The sequence below is a fragment of the Trichechus manatus genome, unplaced genomic scaffold (assembly GCF_000243295.1).
Source record: "Trichechus manatus latirostris isolate Lorelei unplaced genomic scaffold, TriManLat1.0 scaffold00023, whole genome shotgun sequence".
Taxonomy (NCBI): domain Eukaryota; kingdom Metazoa; phylum Chordata; class Mammalia; order Sirenia; family Trichechidae; genus Trichechus; species Trichechus manatus.
In genome coordinates this window covers 21447122-21465563 of record NW_004443959.1, presented here as the reverse complement: position 1 = coordinate 21465563, position 18442 = coordinate 21447122, and the positions used below count along the sequence as shown (strand labels likewise).

General features: G+C 37.3%; 1 protein-coding gene and 1 pseudogene across 4 annotated transcripts in view; both read right to left on the bottom strand.

Annotated features, from left to right (window-relative positions):
• LOC105756098 (ubiquitin-related modifier 1 pseudogene) overlaps positions 1-5465 on the bottom strand; it is an 8854-nt pseudogene extending 3389 nt beyond the window's left edge.
• Positions 1-18442, bottom strand: part of FBXO25 (F-box protein 25) — a 79961-nt gene that overhangs the window by 34255 nt on the left and 27264 nt on the right. For 3 of the 4 annotated variants that reach the window (XM_023728309.1, XM_004373094.2, XM_023728308.1), the window contains exons 3-5: positions 13042-13145; positions 11646-11695; positions 9651-9743 (exon numbers count right to left, since the gene is read on the bottom strand). In XM_023728309.1, coding sequence (XP_023584077.1) covers positions 9651-9743; positions 11646-11695; positions 13042-13145 — 247 coding nt within the window. Of the gene's footprint in view, positions 1-9650; positions 9744-11645; positions 11696-13041; positions 13146-18442 lie in introns of those variants that run through there. The other variant, XM_023728311.1, reaches the window with a different exon arrangement.

Here is an 18442-nt window from a genome sequence, read left to right as displayed (position 1 = left end):
ATATTTAATTTGTTTCTTAGCTTCTATCCTTGCTTCTCTTGTGACCTTAGTCATATCCTGCTTTGCCTCAGTTTTCTCATCTTTAGTCTTGGAATGTAAATGGCTCTCCATGCAGATGTTATCCCTGTGCCTGAATCATTCATAAGGGATAATGACAGTAGTTGCTAACATGTACAGAGCACACAGGATGTTCTAAGAGCTTTATATGATTTAACGGATGTTGATCCTCACTACTGTCCTCGGAAGTAGATACTAATATTTATCAGATACTATGGGTGAGGAGGAGGTTAAGTGATCTGTCTGAGATCCCCTGGTAAATAAACAAGTAAAAGAGACAGAAATCAAACACGGTACAACTCCAGAGCCAACCTCTTAAGGACTAGTCCAAGCTGCCTCTCAAGTGTGGCGCTGATTTCACGTTTAAGACCCCTAGTGTCATTCATGATGTCAGTGTTTAACCATGTTCATTTCCTCAACATTAACGGCTCACAGAACTAGCCCAGAGATGTGTATTAGTCGTGTTCATGTCTCTGCTATTTAACCGACCTACAAAGCACTTGGGAAACAGTGAGGAGCTCATCTCCAAAAGTGAGTAACACTTGCAAAATAAAACTTCTGGCATGAAAGGGGCCAGGGCAGGTGGGTCTATGGAAGAGCAATTCCCAGGTACATACAAAGTCTGCATAAAGACAAGTGTGACCAACTCTCCATAGACACTGAGAGAGAAGAAAACATAAAAATAATTGGTGACAAAAAAGGCTTCGATGCTGTTCCAAAAAATATATTATCACTGAAAGTATTAAATACTGGGATATACCATTACTGAAGGTTGCAGAATCTTCTTTTTTGAAGTTTATGAAATAGACATAAGAGAAGCTGGGTGATATTAAAACAAACAAAAATAACAAAATCCTTATCTCTAACAGAAAAAAAAAACTCACTAAAATTATAGAATAGATATATTTTTTAACTTCAAAATCATTATGATGAGATATTTTCTTGAAATAACCTATACAATAAAGGAATCATCTTATTGGAAATATTCTGAAGCTACAAACTTTATGGCAGACAAGTAATCTGAGCATAATATGTGCCTCAATCCCTGGTTGTAATATTTGCAGCAAATTCACACAACCATTGAAAGGTTCTTCCGTCTTTACCTTGGCTAGTAAATGATACAACTACTGTTGCTGTGTGCTGTTGGGAACTGTAGGACCATCGATTTATGCCATCTGCTAAGCTGATGATACAATCTGCTCTAATATATTCCAGATGCTTTTACGTTAAGGATAAAAAAACTAACATAAACTTTGCCAGCTATTTGAAAAATATGTATAAGTAAATGGATATGCCTGTGCCGAAATTTTTTAGTAACTTTATGACTGTTTTTTAAATCATCATCTTTTATTTCATATGCTGACTTTCAGGTACTGACAGTGATCAGACACTATAATAAATGTATTGTCAGCTTCTCTAAAGGAAAGAGAAGAATGCTATTTTGACCTTCTACTACTTTCACTCTGTCTGAACAGTTTCAACAACTCACCAGCAAAATATATTATTACATACTCTATTGATGTGACAGTGTCTTCATCTAACCTGTGCCAAAAAACAGGTTATACCACTTGTAATTTTTTTTTCTCTTTGCTACCTTATTAGTTTGTAATCATATCATTAAATTTATCATTATCATGGGTTCATGATGGGCATGATAATATTAAAAGACCTCTGTAGGTTAAATATTTATTCATTCAAAAAGTTTTTACTGAATAACTATAATGTGTAAGGAATTGTGCTTGGGTCTTTAGAGAACACAAAAACATCACTAAAACATGATTGCTGCTCTCAAGGATAAAAACCTTTGGTCCAAACGCTATGCCATAATTAAAATAAACCTATTATTTAGAAATATTTCTTGGAAAAATATGGTAATTCTTTTAATGATACTTGATATAGTAATGTGTAATAGTGAAAAGAAGACAATCTACCAGTACAGGACCTCAGCAAAACCCTAAAACTCTTTTCATTTTTGATATGGTAACCATGGGCAGGATGGTTACCTCTCTAAAGTTCAGTTTTCAGATCTTCAATGCATGGATTACAATACCTTATCGAGCTGATGTAAGAATCAAATGAGAAGGAGCATGTGTAAGTGCTATACAAACTGTTAAGTAATACAGAAATGGCAGTTTTCATTATTTTCCAGAGCAAACTGATGTGCACTTTAAACACCTGGGAACAACAATAAGCAACACTGGCAAAGGCCACGTTCCGTCCTAACACAGGGTCTTTGCTCACTCCCTCTGCTGGGAATGCTCACTCCTTCTTCACTCGTTAATTAAACTCATCTTTCAACTACTAATTCAGACGTCTTTCTCAAGGAAGCCTTCTCTGGCCCTCTAGACTGGTCAGCTCCTTCCCTGTAACTGCGCCATTGCTGTGTGCCTTCCCTTGACAGACCTCACCATAATGTACACTCTAGCTGTGGGAGTCCTTGATTAAGCTTTGTTACCACAACTAGACTGTGAACTCCACGAGGGGAGAGGCTGTGTTTCACGTTGTCACTATTCCTTCGCCAGCACATTTATGCTTGACTTATAGGATAAAGTTGGAGAAAAGTTATAGAAAGAAGTCCCATTTAGAAGAACAGCTAGAAACTCAGGGCCTATTCATAGTGAGATGGATAAAAAGTCATGTATCTATACTTGTCATTTTTATGCCTTTATGTCAGATTAGCCCAGACGTCTTTATAAAAAGGTAGATTTTTAATTTCCTCTGATGGTTCACTCCCTATACGTCTCCTCTGTAGCTGACTTCAGTCTTTGGCTATTGAGTATTCAACCCTCCTTATTAGTCATGGGGAATTCCCCACTGCATGTAGACATCTGGGACAAAATGCCTGTGGACACGGAACTACCCTCTTGCGACCAGGGCCTGGGCAAGAGACTTCCAGGGGGTGTGGTGAAGAAAGGACGAGGAACTTACTCTCGGTTGCCGCAGCAGCGTCCAGTGGTAGCACGGTGAGCGTACCCTGGTTAGGCAGTTCTCGCTAAAAGACGGCTGCTGCACTCCTCACTTCTCTGGCACCGCAGAACTACCCTGGTGTCCATGGGGCTTCCAGTCTGACTGCCTAGTCTTTAGCCTCCCATTAACACCTTTCTCTTATGTACAGAGCCACGGTCAAGTCCTGCAGCTTGCAACCAAGAATCCTGACTTGCTATATCCTCCTAGTCAAAATATTAACAATTCCTTTTAGAAATCTTATTTTCACCTCTAAACTTTTTTCCTAAATTATAAAATTACTGAAATACATTTTCAGAATATCATATATATTTTTGAAAACTCCTATCCTTTTAATGAAATGTTTTTGAATAAAGAAATAATATGCTATATGATCCCATCTTGTCTAAATGTGAATCTTCCATGACTCATTTCTCATTAAATAGCCTAATAAATGTGTTTATTAACCATATATAACTTATATTTATTTATATTTCATGACACCCCTCCTGTGACTAAGGGATTAATGAATTCCTTTTATACAACCCCAAGTACAAGCAGTGACTTAACAAATATGCTTAAGATCTTGCTAAAAAAGTAGACGGTATATTTACTAATACTGCTAGAAATGCCTGCTGTATTATTATTACAAATCCTATCCTGCTAGTTAAGCACCTATTCTCTGATTATGAATGCTGGCAGTGAAGATTTGATATTTATTAAAAATATTTTTTCAATTAATATTTTGTAATTATAGAGGGCACATTGGATTTTCAGAAAATATAAATATAATATTGTAGTAAGTACAACTTATTTTAAACATTATTATCTTGCTCTATAAGGAACTGTGTGACTGGCAATCTCAGGGAGCAATTTTCTAACCTTGTAAGACATGGCCTAATTATATGAGAAATTATACGCTAATGCAAGTTGAAAGAATAATCAAAATATTAAATTTAATATAATAGAGAAAACTGATTTTCCTATGATGAGTTTTAAATAAAGCTGAAACAAACCAAAGTATCAATCAATAAAACACATTCAGATTACAGAGAAGTTAAAATGAACAATTATATTTGACAAGAGCAATTACACCACTAGGAAGTAAATAACATGCATCTATTAAAACAAATTGCACTAAATGCAATCATAGGAACAAAATATCCAGGGTTCATTGTCAGTGTTACAGAATAATATATGACACAATAAAATTATACAATATATGATATGATTTCATCTGGATTTTTAAAGTCTATATATACATACAAAAGCATAAAAACTTAACTATACATATATATTCATGTATTTGTTTATACAGAGAGAAAATACCCTTAAGAATTGCCAAGAAATTACTGACAACAGTAATGCATGGAGAAGGGGCCATGACAAGGAGTTCAGAAAGGAGTAGAGAGAAAACTTAAATTTCACCTTATTCTCTGTGGTCTTGTTTAATTTATTTCATGAGCACACATTATTTTCTAATTTAAAAGCCTATTCAATAAAAACATTAGGGTGCCCACTCTGACTTGCAAAGAGCTTGGGAAGTTGTCACCCCCCTCCTTACAAGAAAAGGCTGAACAAGCTGAAAATAAACAACTCTTCTAAGAGTAACCAGAGAATTGAGATTACAGGGCAAATCACTGCCCAAAAACTGGAGAAAGAGGGAAATATCGAGAATCACAGCTTACCAGGATCAGAGGCCACTGCTGTGCTGCAGCCAGCAACTGGTAGAAACACTTAAATGGTAACTGACAAATCTAGGAGGCTGGGTGTGGAAGAGCTTCAGAGTTGAAACCTCCTAGGGGCCCAGTCTTGGGGAGACTGCTCCCCAAAGTTTCATAAGTTTTACCGCCAAGTGCCTGACCAGGTATTCACAGTGAAGACCGGAGAAAAATCTCCTCGTGCTTCAGGTAGGGGGAAGTGAAAAGTGAAATTTTGGAAATACACCCACAGGAAAAGCAGCCATTTTGAAACAAGTCCAGAGTGTTCTGTTCTCAGTGGCAGGGGCTGCAGCTTTGCCAGAGCCTTGTCTCACATTGGAGAAATGCAACTGGCCTGCTCAAGCCCATATGGCCTTCCTCTCTTATATAGGGAAGAAAAAAAAAAAAAAAAAAAAGGCCAGGAATGCTTCTGAAAGTCAGTCAGGGACTGTAGCCCACTTTTTAAAAAGTCATAAGATTATAGAATGCTTATCCTTTCTAATACCTTGCCACCACATCAATAGGGCTCTAGTACAGTGACAGTGGATTACAACTGAGAAAGCTGTAAGATACAGATTCTACTTAAGAAGTTCCTGGGGAATCTGAACGACAACAAAGGAGACAAAAACAAGGGCACTAAAAGAAACTGAAGCATTTGACACCCGCAGCTATAGCAAAAAATAAACACAGCCAAACTCCTAGCCAGATAAATATAAAACTTCACACCAAAGGACTGTCTACCTCTGTTCCTATTACCTGATGCATTATGTCTGGCTTTTCACAAAAAAATTACAAGTAATGCTAAAATGGAGGAAAAACAAAACACAGTTTGAAGAGACCAAGCATTAAGAGCCAGACTTAGATATGTCAAAGATTTTGGAGTTAGCAGAATGGAAATTTAAAATAACTATTACTAATATGCTAAAGATACTAATGGAAAAAGTGGACAATATGTAAAAACAGATGGGTAATGTAAGCAGAGAGATGGAAACTCTAAGGAGGAATGAAAAAGAAATGCTAGAAATAAAAAGCAATGTAACAGAAATGAAGAACGCCCTTGATGGACTCACCAGCAGACTAGATATAGCTAGCTGATGAAACAATCAGTGAGCTTCAACGTACATCAATAGAAATGTCCCAAAATGAAATGCAAAGAGAAAAAAGAATGAAGGAAAAAGAAAAAGGAACAGAATATCCAAGATGTGGGACAACTGTAAAAAAAGTAACATACACATACTGGGAATATCAGAGAGAAAGGAGCAGAAGAAATATTTGTAGTAATAATGGCTAAGAATTTTCTAAATTAATGGCAGATACCAAATCACAGATCCAAGAAACTCAAAGAATACCAAGTTGGATGAACACCAAAAAATATACACATAACCACATCATAATATTCACGCTGCAGAAAACCAAAGACAAAATCGTTAAAGAAACCAGAAAAAAAGAAAACAAACAACCTTACCTATAAAGGAACGTGGATAAGAATTACACTGAATTTCTCTTTAGAAACCATGTAAGCAAGGAGAAAGCAGAATGAAATATCTGAATGTCAAAAGAAAAACAAAAGACAAACAAACCAAAAAAAAACCCCTCAGCCTAGAAGTCTGTATCCAACTAACTTATCCTTCAAAAGTAAAGGAGAAATAAACTTTCTAGGACCAAATAAATAAATAGAGAGAATTTGTTGCCAATAGGTCTACCTTGCAAGAAATGCTAAAAGTTCTTCAGAAAGAAGGAAAATAATACAGGTCAGAAATGCTAGTCTACATAAAGAAAGGAAGAGCATTAGAGAAGAAATAAAAGTAAAATAAAATATTTTATCTTTGTCTTATTCTTAAATGATCTAATAGATAACTGTTGGTTCAAAATAATAACAGTAACAATGTATTCGGTGATTAGAGCTTATGGATAAGTGACATGAATGATAGCAATGTCTTAAGGAATAGGAAGGAAAAATTGGGAATACTTTTATATAAGGTACCTGCACTACATGTGAAGCAGTATACAGTCATGCATTGCTTAATGTCCACGATATGTTCTGTGAAATAGGACGTTATGTGATTTGGATGTTGTGTGAACACTGTATCACAGTATCGTCCTGCTTTTTTTTCTTTAAGCATCTCGAATAAGCTTCATATTTTAGCAGTGATCGTCAACGAGCTGGAAGGGATTCGCTTTTGTGTTTGGTTCTCAATTCATGTCATTAGCAATTTTTCCATATCTGATATAGTTCCCTCTGGCATTTTCATTAGCCTTGTAGCTTTCAGGGGAGCCGGTCCTTTAACAACTTCGAGAATTTTTTCTTTGTTTTTGAGGATCCTCATGATTGTCAAGTGTGACAGGCCTAAATTGTGAGCAAAAGCATTCACTGATTTTCCACCTTCGCGTTGTTTAACCCTTTCAGGACTGGCAGTATATATAGCTACCACTTACTTTTTGTACCTCTGGGGTTCATTGGGAAGCTGCTGTCCCACTGACAGTCTGTGTTGCCGGTAGGCAGGGCCCTGTTTAACAGTTTGAAACAGAAAAAACAGGACTGTGCCACAAATTACTGTTTTTATAGGATATTGTATGAGGTGGTGCTGAACCCTTGAATTTTTGGTAGGAAAAATGTGACTTTTGAAAATTTTTTACTTGGTACACATATGTACCTCTGGACTCCGAGGGTATGATTTGTGGACTGAGGCATAACACAAAAATCATATTACCTACCAAAAATGCAGACACATTCAATGATTCAGTATGCCCTCCATTACTGAAAACACACAGTACTAACAAAAATTAAAGCGGAAAAATAACTGAGTCACGAAAGGGCTAATAACCTTTTTTCACTTCCAAATCGATACTTCTGCTCTGCCCCTTGCTGCTGCTCTCACTAGCACTGGTCTTGCTGTGTTTGGAAACCATGATGCACTTCACAGTGATATTTTCAAAAGAAAATTAAACAGAGAGATAATGCTACAACACTCAAGAGACACAAGACTGGATACTGCTGCCTATGAGTCAAAGCATACACTGTTATACGGTAAACTTTTTATATAGAAAGTACAGTACAATACGTACATAAGCCAGGAACACAGGTGTTTATTAGTATTATAGCTTATATATGTACTGTACCATTATACACCTGGAGCCCTGTGGCACAGTGGTTGAGAGCTATGGCTGCTAACTAAAAGGTCAGCAGTCTGAATTCACCAGCCACTCCTTGGAAACCCTATGGGGCAGTTTTACTCTGTCCTACAGGGTCGCTGTGAGATGGAATTGACTCAATGGCAATGGGTTTTTTTATTATATGCCTGGCAGTGCAATGGCTCTGTATACAAGAGACATGGGATACATGTGTTACGTGCGGGAAGCTGTTGCGTTCGCTATATCTCATTCTCCAGTTGAGATTTCTCAACTCTATTACAACCTCATGGGACCACAGACGTGTAAGCGGTTGGACGTTACCTGAATGTTATGCAGCGCGTGACTGCACTGTTATCTGAAAGTGGATGTAGATTACTTTCAAATGAACATTGCAAAGTCTAGGACAACCACCAGAAAAATGTTAACAGTATAACAGATAAGCGAAGGATGTACAGAAAATGGAATCATACGAAATGCTCATTTAAAGCCAGAGAAGGCAGGAAGAGAGGAAAGTAAAAAAAGACACAAAGAACACTGACAACAAACAGAAAAGTTACAAGTATGGGAGGTATTAATCCAATTACATCAGTAATCACTTTAAATGTGAGTGCTCTAAATACGCCAATCAAAAGAGACAGAGTGGGTTAAAAGATCAAAGCATGTATTATCTACAAGAAACCCAGTTTCAGTATAAAGACCCAGATGGAATAAAAATAAAAGGATGGAGGAAGATATACCATGCTAACATTAGTCGAAAGACATTTGAAGTAGCTATATTAATTTTAAGCAGCCCTGGTGAAGCAGTACTTAAGCACTGAGCTGCTAACTGAAAGGCATCCCGTGGGAGAAAGATGTGGCAGTCTGCTTTGTAAAGGTTACAGCCTTGAAAACCCTATGCGGCAGTTCTACTCTGTCCTTTAGGGTCACCATGAGTCAGAATCGACTACTCAACGGCAATGCGTTTCTTTTAGGCTTAAAGGTATTTAACCCCTCAATTGTTTTAGTCCTTCAGTTAACATTTTTAAAATGTCTAAAGCTATTCAAACAGAAGTCTTTCCAATGTTTCACAGCACCACTAAAGATACAAAGTTAGTAGTTTCATAAACCATCACTTGTACTCTACCTATAACAGAACGAAGGTGAATTAACCACATAGTAATTAATCTTTAGACAAATAAAAGCAAACAGTTAATGGAATATATAGCTAAGATTCTTTCTTGGTCAATGTGACCCAAGATAAAAATCTCTTCTAAAAATGACATCAGTAATGGAATACGTATAGCTTTTGTGAAGTTCTATTTTGTATAAAATTCTTTTTTTTTTTCTTTTCCCTAGTAGCTAGTCCTTCCTCTATTAAAGGGTCATTCTTTGTCAAAAGCATGAAGTAGAAAACCCATTTCAAATCATCAGGTAAAAAATCCCTATGGAAAACATTCTGCCTCTTCTCTTTCTATCACTGACAGCTATCAGTATGTGGGAGATTCTAAACCACACACACACACAGTCTGGTGCAATCTAACAAGAGACGATTCTGCAGCATAAGGCAAACTCAGAGAAACCACAGGGAGACGCCATCGGTTCACGCGTGATACTGCAAGAGGCAGATGAGGACTTAATTCTGCTGGGGGCCCTTTCAACCTAGAACACGAAGATGAAGGAAACCCCCCTGAACTCATTTCTTCTTGTTTTTTCCTACACAGACAACAAGTACAATTCTACGCAGTTGGCAAAAGCGTTTTAAACATTTTACACTTACAATCTTCCAAAGACAGCTATTCAAAAGAATCATCAGAATAGCTTTGGAAATAAAATACTTACTTTGACCACATAATTGAACCTTCGGATATCCTGAATTGCACTTGAGAAGTCTAAGCGATTAAAAGCTTCTCCCAAGGTACAGTAGCCATGCCTCTGGAAAAGATAAATACAAAACAGTTAAAATCAGTCAAGTTAGTTAATTAGTCAAAACTAATTGACGGTGTCAATTATTCTGTGCAGTTTTTTTTATTTGAAAAAAGCATTTTTTTTAATTCTGAAAATGTATTCCGGATTTAGATGAGAATACAGTAAAATAATAGGAATGTAAAATTTAAGCCATTTATGTATAATCAAAACATTACGAATTAATTCACCATTTTTATATTAATGCCTATGTAATGACACTGAAAACATATTTATTAAATATCTTGCCAGATTTCTTCTGTTGGGGACAAGTTGGGGGCAGGTATAAATTAAGCTTAAGATCATGTAAAAACTGGATGTATTTTAGGCTATGCAGCTAAAATATATACAGCATCGGTTTAGTTATTATGAAGATGCATTAAATACATATGTTGAAACATATTAACTTATCTGCAAAGGAGTTATTCATTGTTTCAATGTTGGAAGTATGAATGACCACAAAGGATAAAGAAGCTGAAAGGAACCTGGCTACTAAGAAGCAGAATCTCTCAGGCACTGAAAAACACCTTTCAGGTGAAGAATTAAAGGAAATGGGGAAGTTTTCATCTAACGACTGGTAATTTCTAGGCTGGAGAACATGGACCCAACAAACCAAACAAGTTGATAATTAGACCCACAGGTCCGAAAGTCAAAGAAAACAAGTAAACTTGAGTATTTTTTTCTTCAGTATCTCAAATACTATTCTATTTTAGATATTTTTCTTTAATGAGATGTCCTATATTTTACATTGGTTTGCATGGATTTGCATTTTAGCTTTCAGGAGTCCTTTTAAATTCCACACTCTGTATTTGAAACACAGATTTCACTTCAGAGTTGTGGAAACAGATAAACTGTAAAATAATAATAGAAAACCTGAGGCAATAGATTACTTCTCCAATTTTAAACAGAGGACATGCGATGGTCTAGTAAAAGCAGCTGGAGTAGTAACACCTTAATCTCAGATGCACTACAAAGGCTAATTTAGTTTTGTGCCCAAATCCCAAGAACAGTCCTATGGGTTGACGAATCAATGAAATACATTCATTTAAAAAATTCAATATGTATTTTTCTGAAAGTCCACTTCGTGCAAAATATTTTCCTGGAAGCTGCGGAGGAAGCAAAGATACATACGCAGATTGTGATCTGATACCAATCACGGCTGATATTCCTACTTTAAGTTCTTTCTCTTTTCAACCCACAAAGTTCTAAATAATGTTAAACAGACGCCTTTTCGAGGTATCTGCACATCTCAGAGCAGCCTCTTCTTTCCTTGGGAATTAACTCTGCTTTACAGACTGGATCACAGATAGCATGCTTGAAGCACCTGTCCCTGTCCACCTTCTTAGCAGGATTGAAACTGTAACATGTAACCTCAGAAGCCGCAGGCAAACATACTCTGCCACATGGATAAGCAGCAGAGACATCTGGTCTGCACCAAGTGAGCAGGATAAATCTGCACCGTGAGGTGCAGGCAGGTGGAGAGGGCTGTGCCATCCCTCCAGTTCCCAGCTCCTTTCCTTCCTGAAGCCTGGTTATACCCATTCGTAGGATCCGTGTCATAACCCTGCAGCCTCAGAAGTTCCTCTTTTGTTCCTTATGCTAGGGTAAATTGGATCTTTTCTGTAAACAGTGTGTTAACACAGAGCAAAAAAATATTTAATAGTCTTTCGTAAGCGAGCAGTGTAACCATACACCACACGTGCACACAACAATTGAGAGTCACTGTTTCAAAAGATCCTCATATATTAGAGCATATGCTTTCATATATCAGAATGTGAACCACAGATTTGAGATTGGAAAAGAAATAATTTATTTGATATGATATTACATATTCATTAGAAACAAAACAAAATACACTCTTAGAACACTTACTTCTCTTGTGCTTTCTTTATGGACATAGATCCATTTCTCACGATAAAAACCTAGAATAAAAATTAACTTTGTTTTAAAAGTTGGTGAATCATTTCAAAATGAAGGTTTAAAGGAACTTCTATCATTGCATATGCTAACATAACTATCTGACTTACAGTACAGATAAGAGTTACTTTTACTTAGTTAAATGTAAGCAGAATTACTTTGTTTCCTAATATTGGTTTAAAAAGAGCTGAAAGAGCTTTATAAGAAAAACGACTTAAGACAGCACCAAGCCTTAATAACTTAGAAGAAAATCAGCATTATTGATAATGACAATATCAAAACATAAATATTATAAAAATGCAATTAAATTATTAATGAGCTCTTAGGAACCCTAATAAAATTTCTATACCTCCCTTACTGACTTCAAATGGTACTCCATATATGTAAATTTTTCATATAACTCGAATCTCAAACTTCAAGAAACATATTATATAACTATATTCTCCATATGATCCTATCTTCTTCAATAAACCTGTTGCCATCGAGTCAATTCTGACTCATAACGACCCTACAGGACACAGGAGAACTGCCCTATAGGGTTTCCGAGGCTGAAATCTTTATGGAAGCAGACTGCCACATCTTTCTCCCACAAAGCAGCTGGTGAGTTCAAACTGCCAACTTTTTGGTTAGCAGCCAAGCACTTAACCACTGCACCACCAGGGCCCCTTATCTTCTTCAATAGAGTATATTAATACCATTAAAAAAAAAAAAGTTCTTAATAACTCATGACTGTGCCACAATGCAGTGCCCTACTATAGGCCCTCAATCCCTTTCACACAGGCTACTGCAACAGCTTCCAGTCTGCCTGCCTCCAGGTGTTCCTAAAATCCAGATCTGATCATGTCTGTCTCTTGCTCAGAACTTCAATGAATCCTGGATTAATGTCAAGTCACTTCACAATCTGGCCTCATTGCTTAGAAGTGAAACACAGAGGCTCTGATGAACCGAATTCATGACTGCTTTTCAAAGAGCTGCAGGGAAGCTACGGCTGCTGGTTGAATCCACCAGCGGCTCCTTGGAAACCCTGTGGGGCAGTTCTACTCTGTCCTACAGGGTTGCTATGAGTCAGAATCGACTCGATGGCAGTGGGTATTCAATCATTTAGATATGTTGGTTGTTTTGGGGCTTTTGCTATCTTTTGTTTTGCCTATTTACCAGCTAAACTAAATGATTTTACTAAAATGGTTGAGTTGTAAAAAGTCTGATCATTAAAGCAGTGGTTGATGCTCCATACAGTGCTGTATTATATACCATCTTTTATTTCATAAGGCAGCATGTCAAAATAATTTAGTATAGCAACATATTCAATAGCTAAAATATAATATACAATTATTAATGAAAATTATCTTACATTGAGTATTTGTATCATTTCCAAAATGGTCCTTTTTCCTTTTTTTGGATGTATATTCACACTCTTCATTATTGAATATTTCTTCATCTTCACTATTTAAGATACTGAAATAAAGATACATTTTTTATTAAAATAAATTTTCAGGGAGATCTACATTTTGCTTCTCTTTTGTAGAAGAATATAATACTTGGTTTACAATTCAAGAGACTAAAAATCATGTTAACTTCCAAAAGCAGCTAGTTAATTCTCAAAGCCAGAGATCATGAGCTTGAAATTACAATATATATATCTATTTTTCACTTTGAGAAATAGAGGTTTATCCTGGTTCCTTTGAGAATGCTACACCAGGAAGTAATGACCTTCTAAAATCAGGACTGAGTTGATTTTAGAATCTCCCAGGGATTCTGATATACTCATCCAAGGTAGTTTCCAACACCAAAATACTTTATTAAGACATGGAAAGGATAAACAAAACCATAAAAACTCTAGAAAAAAGTTAGTATGACAATACTGCTACCAATACTAACTAATGACTTGCCATATCCCTGATCCAAAGGTGAAGAAGCATTCAACATTTCTGTTTATCTACTATATTTTCCAAGATTCAACAAGAGTTAAATTATTACTGCACTGTAACATGTTCTTATTAAGCATCCACCAAATATGAAAACTGTTAAGGCGCTTTAACTAATGCCAGATGAAGCCAAACATGCATTTTTACTGCTTAAATACATTTAATTAGAAGCTTTCTCAATTTTTATTCTTATTTTCTTTGATGAAATAAGGACATAAAACCGTAAGTCAATAACTAAACAACTTGAACACATTTTTCTTAAAAAGAAGTTTCTTCTTTCTAGTCAAAAAATAACTATGTAAAATAGCAATCCTACACCCACAAAGATAAAGACACACAAAATTTTATTTTTCAACACACTGACAACCAAGACTGTTCTCAATGTGAAAGTAAGGAAGGGGCTCTGTGGAGAAAAGCTGAAAAGTACGTGGAACTGACGCTCAAAAACAAGGAAGTAAAATTGCTTTATTTCTCCATCATCATTCTTTGACAAGAAAATTGTTTACAAGCCCCTTTCCACTCACCACTATTCACTTTTAATAAAAACAGCTGAGTTTGCCAAAGGACTCTATTTAGCATTGTCACAACAGACTTAAACAGCACTAGCAGTACTTGTAAATCATCAAGACAAGCAACAGTGCATTTAGAAAAGCATACAAACAAACTTCACATTCACTGGCAGCGTTAAATAGCACCAATTCATGGAAATGTGTTGATCCTGGTTGAATCTTGTATTTAATCTCATATTATTTTGTTGTCATTGATTCAAACACTGAATATAGAAGCTTTCAAATTTGAAAAGCTTTTCTAACTAAAATCACAATTACAGAAAAAGAAGAAACACACTGTTTTCTAGAAACAGTGTCACAGAAATGAAACAGGATAAAGAAGGAGGGAGAGGGACAAACACTGTGTACCTAAAATACGTGGTGGCTAATGTACTTCAGCTACAGTGTGTTAAAGCGTGGAGCAGAAAAGAAAGAAAACAGCCACTGACACGTGTAAGTTGATTCCCAAGTTCGCCCCTGGATGGCTGGGCCAGTTTTAGATTCTTCCACATTTGAAGACAGGAAAAACGTCTCATTTCACTCCTGGCTGGAGCACATGCAGGGCTGGCTACAGCAGTAAAATGGTTCTAGCAAATGTTATAGGCTGTGTTAATCTTGACTTTCTTGGGCTCTCCAAACTAGTGGACACCTGAGGTTTAATCTAACCCACATGGGCATAGCTAAGACTCCTTCTGGGCCAGTGTGGGCAGTAAAACAACGGCACTGGACTTTGGAGTTAAGGTCCTAAACCCACTGCCACTGAGTCTATTCTGACTCATAGCAACCCTGTAGGACAGAGGAGAACTGCCCTATAGGGTTTCCCAGGCTGTAATCTTTACGGCAGCAGACTGCTACATCTTTCTCCTGCCAAGCAGCTGGTGGTTTTGAACTGCTGACCTTTCGGTTCACAGCTGAGCACTTAACTACTGTGCCACCAGGGCTCCTGTTCAAGTCCTAGAGGAGGTCTATGTTAGACATCAGCCCCACACCTGGATCCTACAAATAGGAAGGAAAAATGGCTATTTTACAGTAACTGATAATAAGGAAGACTGAAGAAAAACTGATGCCTTTGAATTACGGTGTTGGCGGAGAGTATTGACTATATCACGGACTGCCAGAAGAATGAACAGGTCTGTCTCAGAAGAAGTACAGTCAGAGTGCTCCTTGGAAGCGAGGGTAGCAAGACTTTGTCTCGTGTACTTTGGACATGTTATTAGGAGGGACCAGTCCCTGGAGAAGGACATCATGCTTGGTAAAGTAGAGGGTCAGCAAGAGAGAGAAAGATCTTTGACGAGATGGACTGACACAGTGGCTGCAGCAACGGGCTCAAACACAGCCAACGACTGTGAGGATGACCCAGGACCGGGCAGTGTTTGGTTCTGTTGTACACGGGGTCGCTATGAATAGGAAGGAACCAACTCGGTGACCCTAACAACAACAATTAACTTAGTTGCTATTTTCAAGTATTATAAAGAGAATAAAAAAAGAAAAAGCTGTATTTTTTTTTAGTGGTGGTTGTCATTCTGTCAGGTAAAAAAAAAGTAGAAGTAGGGAAGAAAAATAAATGCTACCAAAATTAAAATTGAATATATACAAATATATTAAAAGTAGTATTCAATATTGTGTAAATCTTTTTCCATTTCACATGTATGCAAACTATGAATCAACCACATTTTATAGACAGCACTTCCTCCTTTTCTGACCTTTGGTTTCTTGAACAAGATAAATATCATGTACCCTGACAGGCAGGTGACTTAAAAAAACAACAGTGGAACTTCAGACAGAGTGACAAGTTAAAAATACAGAGGACAGAGGGACTTGCAAGAACTACAGAGTATCTACAAGTTTAACAACTGTCCGACTTATTATAAAAGCAGACATTTTTCATCTGCCCAGACCCACAGCCACGTGCACCACCAGCGCTACAGTCACCCTTTGGCCGGGCAAAGTGCCTAGAAGTCAACGCAACTGCAGAGTTTCTTTAGTAAACCCGCTGTACAGTGCATGCTTTTTCTTCCGTATTCATTTTCAATAAAGAAAAAAAAAGAGTGTAGAGAAGAATCACCAAAACAACTCTAAATAGAAAATAATCTAAGACCAAGCACAGAAACTTTTTCTTATAAATCAAAGACAAAAGTTAGAGTATTTTAATATTGTCCAAGTGTGAATTGATCATTTTCCTAAATGATAATCCTGAATCTAATGATGATCTATTAAAAATTTCCATTTTCCTTTGATGACATTTCTCCTGAAGAGGCAGATAACATGGTCTTAAAGCTTCAGTTCCCAAACCATTTTAGGGTTCTCAGTAAAGTCTTTAAAGTAATGTGCTGTTAGGGGCTGTCAGCTTCAAATCATTTTCATATATTTCTAGGAAAATGAGACTAGGGTAAGACTCCAGTTTTTAAAATGGTTAATCGAAGGTGGCAGTTCTTAACTGTAGTGCTGTAAGATACGTCACAAAACTTTTTACTAGGAATAGAAATTACCAGTTTGTGAGTGATTTATGTTTTAATAATCATAAAAGAAATATATCATACATAATAGAAATTCAAACAATAGAAGAGTGGAAAATGAAAAATCTCCCTCCCCAATCCTACCCCTTAATCAACCATTTTAAAAAAATCATTTGTTTTTATTTGTTCTGGTTGCTAATTTTATAATTCCAAAAAAATATGCATATACTTCTATTTCTTGAATTGTGTATAAAGGATAAGGAATTAACCTTGTTATTACCGTTCTCTCAATTTTGGTTAGCAGTTCATCATTCAACAACTATTAATGCATAGCCAATCTTATTTCAATTCTTTCCCCACCCATTTCTTTGCTCCCTTGCTAGCCCTGATTATTTTGAAGAAAATCCCAGGTGTGATGGTTAAGATTAGACACCAGGTATCATGTCATTTCATCTGTAAATGTTTCAGGATTATTAAACCCTCTTGTGGTTAGTATATATACTGTTTCTGCATGGACAAGTTCTTCCGTGGCTGAGCTAGATATCTTCCACTCATGTGCGTTCTCTTCAAGTGTCTCATGTCTCTTAAAGGTGCCCAAGTAGGCAGGTGAGATACCCTGCTAAATTATCCACTGCCTTAGGCTGCTCAGCCGGACTCAGCGTAGGGCAGGAACTGCTGCCTGAGCTTCTGCCTGGCCCTGTCACAGTGTGAGCTGGGGATGGGTGATACATGGTGTTAGATTGTGTATCTGGATGATGGGACTTCCCAGCATGGGTAATTCTACTACTGCTAGGTACCAGGGCCACTCAGTGGGCTCCCCAGACTTGTGCTCCCCGGACTCTTCCCTCACATGCCCACATGACTGCTCCATGCCTGGAGTCAGACACCCCAGTCACTGCTTTATGACCTTCAGGGGCTGGGGAATGGAGGGATACGGCGGGGCTTGCTCCTACTGCACGTCTCAATTACTTACCCTGCTGGTTGTCCCTGGACACCTTCTCAGCGGTGTTCTCCACCACTTCTAGGAGCAGATCTCCTCGATATGCTCCCACCTTCTGGGTGAACACTACCTCATACTTTTCCTATCAAGTAGGTTTTTTTTTCTTTTCTTTTTTCCGTCAAATGCTGTATGCTTCAGTATCTTACAGATTCTGTGTCTTTTCAGGTTCACCAAGACCCTGAGAGTTGCTTTCCCCTTCCTTTTTTATTTTTTAAATAAATATAGTATATATTTACAGTTATTGTTGTTGTTAGGTGCCGTCAGGGCTCCTAATGTTTATAGTATTTAATATATATTTTGAATCATTTCTTGGGTTTTATGTGGTAGGAGAAACTGCAGCATCTGCCCCATCCGACTTGCTGAAATCAGAATCTTGTAAGCTGTATATAACCAGTTATGCTTATGATTGTAGTGGGTTGAACTGTGACCCCCAAAAAGATATATCCAAGTTGTAACTCCTGGTACCTGTGAATGTGACTTTATTTGGAAAAGGAGTCTTTGCAAATGTATTAAGTGAAGGCTCTCAGATGCGATCATCCTGGGTTAACCAGGTAGCACCTTACTCCAGTGACAGGTCTTTATAAGAAGCGGAGGCACACACAGTCACAAGCAGACAAGAAGGCCACATGAAGATGGAGGCAGAGACTGCAGTGATGCGGCCACCAGCCAAGAAATGCCAAGGGTCACCAGGAACCACCAGAAGCTAGGAGGGAGGCATGAAATGGATCTTCCCTCAATGCCTCTGCTGATACCTTGATTTCAGACTGTTAGCCTCCAGAAACATGAGAGAATACATTTCTGTTTTTTTTTTTTTGGGGGGGGG